Source organism: Puntigrus tetrazona, chromosome 12 (assembly GCF_018831695.1).
Source record: "Puntigrus tetrazona isolate hp1 chromosome 12, ASM1883169v1, whole genome shotgun sequence".
In the NCBI taxonomy this organism is placed as follows: domain Eukaryota; kingdom Metazoa; phylum Chordata; class Actinopteri; order Cypriniformes; family Cyprinidae; genus Puntigrus; species Puntigrus tetrazona.
Window position 1 is genome coordinate 7,690,505 of NC_056710.1, and position 13,189 is coordinate 7,703,693.

The 13,189-nt window shown below is 38.2% G+C and overlaps 1 protein-coding gene across 2 annotated transcripts in view; it reads left to right on the forward strand.

The window, feature by feature from the left end:
• rnls (renalase, FAD-dependent amine oxidase) overlaps positions 1-6,225 on the forward strand; it is a 33,624-nt gene extending 27,399 nt beyond the window's left edge. For both annotated transcript variants that reach the window (XM_043254395.1, XM_043254396.1), the window contains exons 6-7: positions 111-286; positions 5,765-6,225. In XM_043254395.1, coding sequence (XP_043110330.1) covers positions 111-286; positions 5,765-5,917 — 329 coding nt within the window. In that variant the 3' untranslated portion in view covers positions 5,918-6,225. The remainder of the gene's footprint in view (positions 1-110; positions 287-5,764) is intronic.
• The last annotated feature ends 6,964 nt before the right edge of the window (positions 6,226-13,189 follow it).

Consider the following 13,189-nt stretch of genomic DNA (forward strand, 5'->3'; position numbering starts at 1 on the left):
TTCACAGTGTTTCTCTCACTATAGCACACAATGTGGGATCTGTGTATGTTTGTAAATGACTTCATAAGCAGCCACATGTGAGTTTGATGAACTGTGTGTATCTTTGGCAGCTTCGAAAGATTGCAGGCCTTCTGTGGTGGTGCACACTAGTGTCCCCTTTGGCGTCCAACACCTAGAGGAGGAGAAGGATGCCGTACAACCCATCATCCTCGAAGAGCTGGAAAAGGTGATGCCAGAGCTACCTCAACCTGAGAGCATCAAGTGTCAAAAGTGGAGATACTCACAGGTAAGACGACATTAGTCTGTGTTTGAGAATTTGAATGTACGCTACAGTTCAAAAGTTTCAAGTTTCAAGAAATGAATACACATTCTATGCTCTTTTTCAAACTTTATAATTGCTTGGCCTGAAACAGAGTTCACTTTGAACTTTGACTTTAGATATCTTGAAAGAGAGATTTATAGATTCTTAAACTGGGACAGTAAAACGCAGTACCATAATAAAAAAAACATTATTTAGTCAGTATTATCATCCTCCATTACATCCCATCCTGGGTCAGTCCTTTATAATTCATATGTAGTTCATTATTTTTAGTTTAGGATTCGCTACATTTTGAATTGATCTAATTTGAAATATCTTTGTAAGGGTCCACTGTATATTGTGTGAATATATATTTATAACAAGTGTAAAACAGATATGTTTTGGCTTATTCAGGCAAGTACTACTAATAGAAGTCTCCCTTCTATACAGCAGAAGGCATTCATTTTTAATTAAGCCAGGCTGATAGTGTCTTCAAATCGCTCTACTGAATGAAGAGAATGTTCTACTCTGCAAAAAATATTTTTATACATATTTTTGCCCTTTTTACAACAAAAAACACCTAAACTAAATATGATTTACTTAAGAAACGAAACTGTATAACGTACTAAGACTAGTTTTCAAATAAGACCTGTTTTATTCTTTGAAAAATATTTAGGTTCATATATTGTTAGAATTCTGATTAAAACGAATAATAAACTTAAAGACACGTTATCTTGTCTAGTTTTATAAAAAAGGAAGAAATATATATATTTTACTAGAAAACAGACAAAATAAAGATTAAGAAAAAAATAGTTTAACATTTTCAAAAGAGGCTTGGTGGATTCACACACATAGAAATTCATACTCTCCCCCCACTCACTTGGCTCACAAACACACACAATCTTACAGTAGTACTTTATGCATTCACACACTGTGTGGGACTGCGCCCTTTCTTGCACAGTTGCATTCTCACACACACACACACACAGACGTTCTCTTTCGAAGCCCCCACACTCTCAGCTCCTCTGTGACACACAGCACTGGGCCTCAGTTTGAGGTCAGAGGACATAGAACATCTGTGTGGGAGCACTGAGCTCGCTGAGTGCCAGAGAGTAGGCCAAGGCCCGTTTAGACTGCAAAGGCGGGAACACAACACTTACTCACACATGCACACACACACACACACACACACACCTGTGCACGTGCCAGTTCCCGGTCAAACACACAGAGGGCATGGAGCAGGAGTCGGTCTTACAGTCATTTGCCACATCACAGTTTGCTGAGCATAAACCGACAACACACACACACACACTCGCGCTCACCACATGTCAAAGTCATTGACTTCTCTGGACTCTAATGGTTGGAAAGACTCTTCATGAGTCATGACTTTCAATCTACTGTAAATGTAGACTGCTTTTTTCAACAGACACTACATTGTTGGAGCACAGAACATGCGCATTCCTTCACTCATGCTTAATAATACATAATTCATAATTTAAAGGCATGGTGGATAATGCACACACAACCTCATTAACATCTGGTGTGGTGTAGGTGTAACGTAAATATAATTAAAAAAAAATGTTGATTTAGTGTGATTAACAAACATGCACTAAGTAATAATTAAGTAAAAGTGATTATACTGTTTAGAAACAATAGTGTTCAAAATAAGTAGTTTGTAAAAAAATAATAATAATTAAAAGAACAAATAGTAATATGAATTCACCCCGAAAAAGTGTCAGCAAAAGGAAGACGTAGTTTAGTTTAATCAACCATACATATCACATGCAGCACATTTTCAATGAGGTCTGGATTTTATTTTCCTGTACATTTCATAGTTTTATTCATGAGGACAAAGGCCTCAGCTTTTACCAAGTTATGGGGGAATCTTTGCCAAAATATGAGAGTTTATTGCACACATGATCTTTAACACCACCATCACAAAATATTAAAAGCCATTTTTAAAAATTGATAAGCTTATTTATATTCCTATTCCAAATGCATGACAATGCATTTACCATACATTCCCTTTTAGCATTTTGAACAGATGTGCAACCCATTTATGGGTCACTGCTATAAAACAAAATGGGCATGACTATTTTATAACTTTTGGGGTTACTGCACCCCAAAATGAAAAATTTGTCATTAATCACTTAGCCCCATGTCATTCCAAACCCGTAAAACCGTAGTTTGTTTTTGGAAAACAATTTTAGATATTTTGGATGAAAACTAAGAGGCTTTTGACTATCCCATGGACTGCCAAAGAAAATACACTGTCAAGGTCCAGAAAAGCATTAAAGACATCGTCAGAATAGTCCATCTGCCATCAAAGGTTCAATTTGTATTTTATGAAGCAACAATAATTTTGAGCTCAAAGAAAATAAAAATCGGGACTTTATTCAACAATTAGTCTCCTCTGTGTCTCTTTGCATCAATGTAGCACCATTTTGTCAGCCATGTAAACTTTGATTTAAACGGAAACGGTTCGAAAGGCAGTTCGTGCCCAGCAGATCCTCGAAATGGCGCTACAGTGAAAAGAAAAAGAGGGGGAAACGAATTGTCGAATAAAGTTGTTATTTTATTTTCTTTGCATACAATAAGTATTCTGATGATGTCTCTCGTACTGTTCTGGAACAATGGGACAGTCAAAAGCCGCCTGGTTTTAATCCCAAATATCTTAAATTATGTTCTGAAGACTTAGCAAAGCTTTTATGGGTTTTGAAAAAGATGGGGGTAAGTGATTCATGAAAACGTTTCATTTTGAGGTGGAGTAACCCTTTAATTTCTGTATATATGAAAAGTGTTGGTTCTTATACAGCTCAAGTACATCTTTGGAAAAGCCCTTTAATTCTCTTAAAGGAGTAGTTAATAGTTGTTTTCTTAAAGAAAAAGAACATTTTGTCATTATTTACACCTTAATGGATTTCCAAGCCTTTATGACAGACCTTTTTTATTTAAGGGTGAACTATACCGTTAGGAGTTTGTCGCAGCCAGTCCCTGCAGTTTGATGCGCCAAAGTTCAAACACACTGGATCTTTTATGCCTGAATGTACACCAAAAGAACGCGGAGTGAAGCAGATTTAAGGAGGTTAAGAAGTTCAGCCATTCTTACTTCAGCGTACCTCTGAAATAAACCAAACAATTTGTTCTTGGCCATGTTTCAGACCAAACGTTTATCAATTGATTTACACACAGATTACCATTTAAAGATACAAGAGGGGAGGGGGAGTTTGGACAGAATGATGATAGTGCTCCGTCTGTAAGATGCCTAGTGAAAGCCCAGGAAATGGACACTATTTCCTCGGCTCTAGTGCGTTGCACCTCGATGTTTATCTGTCGGAGGGTTGGGGCCGGCCGAAGCCTTTGTAATGGGCCGTGCGGGGAATGTGTTTACTCTCAGTAGTCATTTACATGCTGCATTTCTACATTTCTACATTGTACAGAGACACTGTTCTAGCTGTGGCTCTTTTCGAGTTATCCGCAAATGCGGGTCAGATTTACAGTGAGGACCTGTATCACTGACTGCTGACTGTAGAATACATACATCATTTTAATGAGCTACAGAGGCAGTTTATAAAGAAGATCAACCCAGATATATAGTTTACAGTGCAACATGTCTGTCCTCTGTAAATATTAATATATAAAAAGGTACAAAAAAAAGCTTTAGCACATTCAACATATTCAGAGCAGCTTTCTGGTGCTTAACTTTCAAAAACTTTTAGATGCCTAACTTAAAAATAAGCTTGCTTTCACAAATGACTAACTTTAAAACTAACTGAATTTCAAACGTCTGACTTTTAAAAATTATTCTTTAAAGACTTACTTATTTTACTTTAAACAAGGGCTTTGACAAACTGTGCTTTTCCAGTTATAAGTTGGGTTACACACAGGTCACACATACCATGTGCTCTTTAAAATCCACAACCCACAGACAGTGAATATCTTCCAAATTCTGCTCATTTTACCATCAAGTCTATTCTTGGCTCTGGTTGACCCAGTGCCCGGCGCCTCCACTGCTATTAAAAGCTCTATATTTAACCAAATATATTATCAGCCCTTACCCTCCCCCATTTCTTGTGAGAATCTCACTTATGAGGAAACAAACCACAGAACAAGCAGGGGCACCGTGCACCTAAATCCTAGTCTAGTGATAGTCTAGTGCTGTCGGTGTGTAGTATGCATAGTTATAATATACATGAATAAAGAAACAAGCCAAGTTACAATGGAACTTGACTGCCAGTGATCTGCATGTGAAAAAAGCAGAACTGACTTACTTTCGAAAAATGAGCGGAAACATTATTAACGCCTTTCTTTCTGTTCCAGATTAAAAATATTAGGCATGCATTGCTTTTGGTCTTTCACATATTCTGTAGCTTATAAAAATGAATGTGTTTAAACCATCAGCATGAGGCACTGCAAGTATGATTGGCAAGTGGTTTTCGAAAAAGCCTGATACTGAAGTGGATATATAATCTCATTAAATTCTTAGTCTTTGGTGGCATTGCAATTGTTGTTGAATTACATATGGATGGATAGTCTGTCATCCGTCTTCTCCTTTTGTGCCTTATAGATGAGTGAAACTCACTTTAGGCAAAATAGTATTGCCACAATATTTTCCACTGTTGTTGAAAACGGGCCTGGAGTCCTAAAACCACAGTTTTGTTTTCCTGATATTGAATAAACCACCAATAAAGGAAGACTTTGTCCATCTAAAGACTTTTTTTGCTATAATCAGTTACATTTTTTTTCATGGGCCAAATTCAGCTGAACAGTTCTGTATTCAGTATTCAGAGGTGTGCTTTATTATAGTACTGTCATGCATGCCGACCGACTCCACACCATCTCGCTATTTATGATCTCTTGAGAATTTTCAAAACTACTTACAGTCACCACCCATATTTCATTGGTAGATAATCACTGCTTTCAGTACTTTCAATCACAATTGTCAATAAAGTGCATTGCTTTAAAATAAAATAGAATTTTTATATTTTGCCATTTGTATTTTCTTTTACATATATGTGCTCTCAAATGATTAATCACAAAAAAAGTTTTTTACTCACATAATATGTGTGTATACTGTGTGTATTAAGAAAAATAATGTTGTTTATATATTAAATATATTCATATATAATATAACATAAAATAATATACATTTATGCATGTACATACACGTGAACATTTTCAAAATATATATTGTATGTGTGTTCACTTTATATATACATAATAAACATATCCATATTTTATGCTGTTTTTTTACTCACAGAAATGTTCCGCATAGTGATGTGAGCAAAATACTTTCAATGTGCATTCATCCGCATACCCAATCATCATTGCTCAAAGAGAGAACAGGCTCATTTCACTTATTTAAAGAAAACTAAGGGTTAACAGCTCTGTTCAATATCAGAATAGGAATGGGGTTGCATCAGTTATTGGACGCCCAGTCACTCAATTTTGTTGTTCTCTAATTAGGTGACAAGATCGGTGGCTGATTGCCCAGGGCAGATGACACTGCAATCCCAGCCTCTGCTGGTGTGTGGAGGGGACGGCTTCACACACTCCAATTTCGACGGCTGCATCGAGTCTGCCCTGAAGGTCTTTGAGGTTCTGAAGTCTTCTCTCTGAAAGGGGGTTGGGAAAGTATGCCTTTATTTTGGGTTTTTGTTATGGAGGATGGCACATTGATTTAGATTAAAGCCCCTCCCCGCAGGAAGATGGATGTACTGCACAAAGCACAGTAGAACTGTCTCGCCTGTGTCTGCAGACATACATTTTGTTACAAAAACCAATTATACTGTCCGTGCCAGATGCTGAGGATTAGAGGACAACGGAGCACTGTGCAAGTTATGTATTAATGTATGTATATTATGAATGCGTTCAGGTACTGTCAGCCTTCCTCTGTCATCTCAGATTAATAAAGTAATTAAAACATGCTTAAAAGAATCTCTCATGTGGGTAGTTGACATTCTGTGACATGGCATTCTATACTCTAAATTCTAAATTATAATAATTAATGTCATAAATTATTATTTAATCATGAATCATTTTATTTTTTTTTTACATTTATAATTTAATAATATAATATTTACCAAAAAGCAATTTTTTTATACAAACATTAACACCTTATATTATTTGAAAGACTATAAAAATTTTTTTTTAATTATCTGACATAGGCAAACAGGTTATTAAAATGAGAAAGCTTTTATGTAACGTCTCAAATAAACAATTTCTCAGTAAAACTGTTAAAACACATTAATTGTGAGAAATAAAATAATGATTGTGAGAAAATAAATCACAATCAAGATAGATAGTTCAATATAACGCTAGTGAAAAAGAAATATACTAAAAAGTAAATACATTTATTTCATGCATATAAAAATACATTTACATATTTATGTGCTCAATAAAAATACAGTGCAAATGTACTACTAATTTTTAACTTTAATTGTGTGAAAGTGCTGAAGTTCAACTAAAGAGATACTAAATATATTTGATTGCGCTAGAGTGGAACCATTGCAAGTATGCTTCAGGTTCACTTTTAAATATCTTGCGTTTAAAGATTATTCCAAGTTATTCAAAGATAATAAAATCCCTGATGCGTCATCCAACCCTGTGTAAGTGTGTGTTTGCTCTGGGTTTTTGATTGCATAGCTTGGGAAGACCTCATAGATAATTTGTGCAAATCAGACCCATCTTGCGTTTGGTTTTTGAGCTCAGGAGTGGGGGGAAAGTTGGCCCAGGTCGGCTTCCACCCCCTACTGCTCTGTGTGCAGTAATTCTGCTTAGATGAGTGAGAGCAGCCATTGACCGACTTGTGCAGCTTAGTGCTGCTGCATCTGGGCCATAATCTGGGACAAAATGTTTGGCAGGCAGTCTGGAGAGAGAGAGTCGCTCGTAATCCAGCCGTAATTACAGCCGGGTGGGCCCGGGGCCCACTGCACAGCTGGGCCTGCCTCATTCTTTTTCTTGACCTCTCCCTTTCTCTCTTTCTTTATCAGTTACTCCCCCACTTCAAACTGCTCTTCTCACTACTAATATTAGCCTCTGTGACCTTACCAGGATTATATTACTCCCCTCCTGACATACAGCGCACTATATCATCAATACAGCGTCAACAAACCATTTCAAGATGGATGGGTTCGTCTACACTTCGCGTTTATCATGCTTCCAGCACGTTTTCTCTATTCTCTAATAGTAAATGCAGTCTGATTCACTGCTTTGACAGATTGAAACCGATTCTGTGCATCTCCGTACTATTGAAATTAGAAAATAGGCTTCATTTTCACTTTGACTTTTAACATTATGACTTTCAGACCCGCTGTGTATATGAGCATATTTTTTTGAATGTCTTTTATTTGTGTCCTGCTTTGAAGAGATTGACTATGTGCCGCTGGGATTTGTTTTAGTGAAAAGCAACTAACCATGTCTTCCACGTTAAACAAATACCAAGGCCAGGCTTCAGCAATACTTTCTGGAACAAAGTTATCAAGAGCAACATATAGAAAAGGCAAGTCTCCAGCTTGCTTTGATTTAAAGGAATTAAAATGCAAAGGTTACGCAGGTAAAACTCATCCTCTCCGCTTTATTATATATGAAAAAAAGCCTTGTGTATGTCTTCCTCTTTCTGTAGCTGTGTTGGTCTGATGTGCTAGAAAGAAACAGAGAGCGGCAGAGAGAAAGAGGGAGGCTTTACTCTAATGGATACATTATTCATACAAGTCATCCTGCAAGGAATAGAGCTCAGCTGCCTGGGTTGCAAAAGCCTTGCCACAATGTTGCATCAGCCACCTCGCTTTCATTAATACGCACATTACCGTCTAGTGGTCTTTGATCTTTTTTTAGCAGTCGATAAAAAAGAATGGGCTATGGTTAAATCCATCCATCGCAGGGTTGAAATTGTTAGCGATTTGATTTGGGTTGAGTACGGCTGTCCTAAAAGGCTGATAGACAGGCGTCGGGGTAATTATGAGCTGGCGAATATCGTGCTACTCTCGTGCAAAGCCTTTGTTTTGCTGCCAAGGCTCATTTCAAGTGTTCCCCTGACTCTTTTCACTTCTTACTTTCATCCCCGTCTGAAATCTTCTTGCTCCCTTTTTCTTTTATCCTCTTTGTTCATCCCTGGTGACATTTCGCATGTTCACCAAGGTCCCTCCAGACTCTTTCTCTTCCCCCCGACTGTTCATCAGTCCCCCCTTTCTAACCACGCACGCCGTAAAGCCGCAGAGCGTGTTGCCGCAGACACGAGGATCATAGCTCCACTGACCTATTTTTATAGGCTATTCCGATGGAGCGTGGCTGCTGTGCATTCTGGGTATCTGATTTGCATTTTTGCTAAGTCACTGGCAGATGGCACCAGAGCTTGACGAGATAGCGGTAGGCTAATCCCTACCCAATTGACACAGACACACACATACAATCCTCCTCGGCATCATGCTCAATCCCATCCCCCACTCTGAGGCAGATGAATGGCGGTCATGTGTGTCCTCTTTAGGTAGACCCCCCTAGAGCAGGATGAAAAGCGCTGGCATCATATCAGAAGTGCTTAGGCCCTCACTCACATTGAGAATGGAAAGACATTTGTAGCAGGATTCAAGGGCATCACTAATAAGATTTTTCCCCCTTCATATTTGGTTAGAGGGAGAGATGTTTTCTGGGAGGAAATGAAAGGAGATAGTGCCTGGGTTTAGGGATATGAGGATCCTGTTTGTGTGTGTGTGTGTGTGTACGAAGCAGACAGGAGATTGGGTTGTTTAGACTCCTCTCCCTCTCTCACATCTCTAGGGATCTCAGGCTTGTTTAATTAGAGGGGTGGCGCTACGGGTAATGGCCACTGACGTCATCGCCTCCTCTTCTCGCTCTCCTGCTTTTCCTCACAGGCCCAACAGCATGGCTTTCTCAGCAGTCAATATAACCAAAAGCTCTCTATTGATCTGGGAGTGACGGCTTTACACACATGGCAGCTAACTACCCTTAGCAAAAAGCTGGAATGGACTATATGACTTTGGTACAGATTTTTGCCTCAATTTACAGCCTCAAGGAGTCATCTCTACTTTTTGGTCAGTCAGAATTGACAGATTTTGAAGGATATCGCATAGTGTATGATGGGCACGAGCTTCAAAGTCAATCGTTTAGTGTTTGATGTCCAGTTTTTCTCTGTAACCGTTTACAAAGCCGGCAAGCATATGATGCCTTTGTGTTTTTGAATCACATTATATATTCCAGCTTTCAAGCAACCTACCCAAGCTCAATGGAAAAACGTGCCTGTGGCAGCATTTCTGCAATGCTGTATTTTCTTACTTTTTGCAAATTTTTTATGTTGGTCGCTGTAAAGTACCACACAGACGGTCTAAACCCTACCTGAAGCCACCATGCCAATTTTTTGCTTGCTTGTACAAGTCTTTGAGCTCTTTGTCCATGTTTCACAGGTCTCATACCAAAGTTGTACCATATAAGCTACCAAGTAACTTTAAAGCAATTCATATGGACCTAGTTATGTGATTCAATCATCAAAATGTATTGATTTATATCATGTTTTGTAACATTCTATTGTACCATGTGGAACCATGCCACCAAGCCTTTATTAATCAAAATTTTAACTGAAAAATTGCAGTGAAGTAAAATGTACAGTATAGTGTAAACAATGTAAACAGCATATTCACGTACATGCGTTGAATACCTTGGTTATGTATGTGATACTCTCAAAAACGTGGCACAGAGAAGGGTGAAGACAAATTGTTGAATAAAATCTTTTTTTTTTCATGGTTGAACCACTGATTTTTTTTTATCTCCTTGCTATGTTTCTGGACCTTGATCATATTATGTCCCTTGCTGTCTATAGGAGGAATTTAGCAAAAATATTTTAATTTGTGTTCCAAAGAGGAATGAAGGCCTTACAGGTTTGGAATGACATGAGGGTTATTAATTAATGACAGAATTAAAATATTTGCAGTGAACCATCCTTTTAAAACCCCATGGAGCCACAAGAAATGCAACATGACAAATGTATACGTCAGGTTTAAATATTTTTCATCACATTTGTGCTATTTGGAACATATTTTTGTAACGGCCACGCAGTTCTTATTTAAGTGAAGTACACACTCAAACAGAATGTGATATCAGAAAAAAGGTAGAGGTACATTTTAGATGTTAAAATGTAGTGATGAACAGCGGCATTTAAGCCACTGATATATCGTAAAAATTGTTATGATAGCATTTAATGATCCTGTTTGTCCCAAAGGAAAGCTAGCTACTCATTTTAAAAGCTGGGCTGCTGTCACTCTGCTTAAAAAAATGTGGTTAAGTTAGTAGCTTTGCAATTTCTCAGTACTGATAGCAGCATGCCAGCTGTCAATCTGGTATCAGCAGCTGCACATTAAACTGTCATTTCTGTCCACTGTCCTACCCAAAGACTGGCTCAGAAAGCTAGACATCAAGGTGACTTGAGCACAACCCATCCAACTAGTGCAAGCTTCCTGCCTGGGTTCTTCTCGGGAATTGTTTTGAGAGTGCAGAGAGTCACTAACAACCCTTATGCTTTGCGCAATGTTAGCAGGATCCGCGCCATCTGTAGCTTGTGAAATGGTGCCACACCACAAAGTAGGCCTTGTCAGGGAAATGTGCGTCCCCATAGGATGGAAAAATCACAAATGAGTTCTCTTTAATATCCCCAATTGTTTTAGCAGCAGGAAGACTGATGCAATTGTTCCATACTCTTATATTTGTTCACATTTATATTTTTCACAAGCACATTTTTGTTGTATTTTTGTCCATCATATTTTAAATTCGACCCCTTGACGTAAGGGACATGTCATATATGTATTGCCACATGGAGGGGAAAAAAATTCTATATATATTGCAACATGATATAAACTATAAAATTATCGGTCAACCTGCATTTTATCAATGCCAAATACAGTTTTTACTTTTATTTAGCACATGAATTTACTTTTATTTAATATTACACCCAAGACATTTTAGGAGAAACAAATGAGAGAAAGTTGGTCATTTATAGAGCTAGCAAATGATTAACTGCATCAAAAATAAAATTTTTTGTTTAAATAATGTATGTATGTGTAGTGTGTTTATTTATTGTGCATATATAAATACACTTTCATTCAATATATTTTTTGAAAATATTTATACATTTATCTTATTATTTTTTAATTATATATATATAAATATATTTAATACATAAACATGTATTTTTCTTAAGTACACTGAATGAAATTCTAAATGCAACACTTTTGTTTTTGTCCCCCTTTTTCATGAGCTGAACTTAAAGATCTATGGCTGGGTACACGCTAAAATATTTTAAAAACATTTATAGGATTTTCAAAATGTGAGGGATCACTAGCATAAGGGCAAAAAAAAAATTGATATCACAGTTGTGCTCCTGTAGTGTGTGGTGTGCCACAATGTGACAAAGACATCACACCACACACAAGCAGATTTTCGTCCAGAGTCCCGACTGTGAACACGGGAAATCTAGCAAAATCTCTTGAGACTTGAGAATAAATATGTTTTCCAGGACACGTTGTATAAACACTGTTGCCACAAATCGTCAAGCTGATCCAATCCTTTTGTCATGACTGCGTTTGTTTTGCTTCGGCCTTCTGTCAGCTCGCTTTCTGATTGGATATTGTTCACGTGATAATCTCCAGATTTTGCGCACATTTGTTCTCGGGGCTCCCCCCACACATCAGGATTTCTGATCGTGAATTTTCAACATGTTTGAATAACGTGATTCGCGATCGGGGAGCCTCTGATGTTCTTCCGAGCAGACGCAGTCTCTCTTATCATGCATCACACCACAGGAAAATCTGACAGGACGATCTTTAGAACCACCAAGATAATCGGGACATTACACAGGATTGTCGGAAGGGGAGAAATCTGCTCAAAATAAGCCCAATTATCTTGTGGTGTGTGCCCAACCTAAGACTTTTTCTATGTACCCAAAAGGCCTATTTCTCTCAAATATATTGTTCACAAATCTTTCTAAATCTGTGTTAGTGAGCACGTCTCCTTTACCAAGATAATCCATCCACCTCACAGGTGTGGCACATCAAGATCCTGAATAGACAGCATGGTTATTGCACAGGTGTGCTTTAGGCAGGCCACTCTAAAAACAAAAGTGATGCATTTATAATTTTGTTCAGTGCGTATACATGCATGTGTGTATTTTGCATCACCTGCAAATCCTCTCTGTCCACAAATGCATTTGAGTGCATGAAATGGTGAACATTTTACTGTTTCATCACAGGTCTGGTTGTGGTGTCATCATAAAAATATTCTCAGATCAGAGAGCACGGACAACAGATGGGCTCTGAGCTCCAGCATGTCAGGAATGAACAGGCACTGACCACTGCCCCACAGGAAGTGATGGCTCAAAGCCCTCTGTTCAGTGCTGACGTACAGCCCGAGCTGTACAGTAACCTTTGTGAAGATCTCCTCTAAGTGTGCAGATCTGCTACCTTTGGGCAGATGCTGAATCGGTGGTTTGTATAAAACCTTGAAAAGGGATTTGCAGTTAAAATAGGTTGCGCTTGAGGCTATGTTGGAGGGTACATGCATGGTATCCACTTATTGAGTATTCGTGCATATGAATTGGTCTCAGACGTTATGCAAGACCATATGTGTCGGGTATGAACTCAGTGACAGGTTAAGTGTATGTTAAATTGCCTAACCTCTCGTGAGAGGAGAAGAGTACTGAGAGGACTGGTTGTACATGTACTGCGGCAGTGACACACCCTAACCCTTAACTTCTAGGGGAAGTGTGCACACTCACACTCTCAGGGGAGTGCAGTCAAGTCACACATACACACACACACACACACACACAAATTAATGTCTGTAAGCCTGAAACACCACATGCCTCACTTACTGACTGCAGCCAGACAG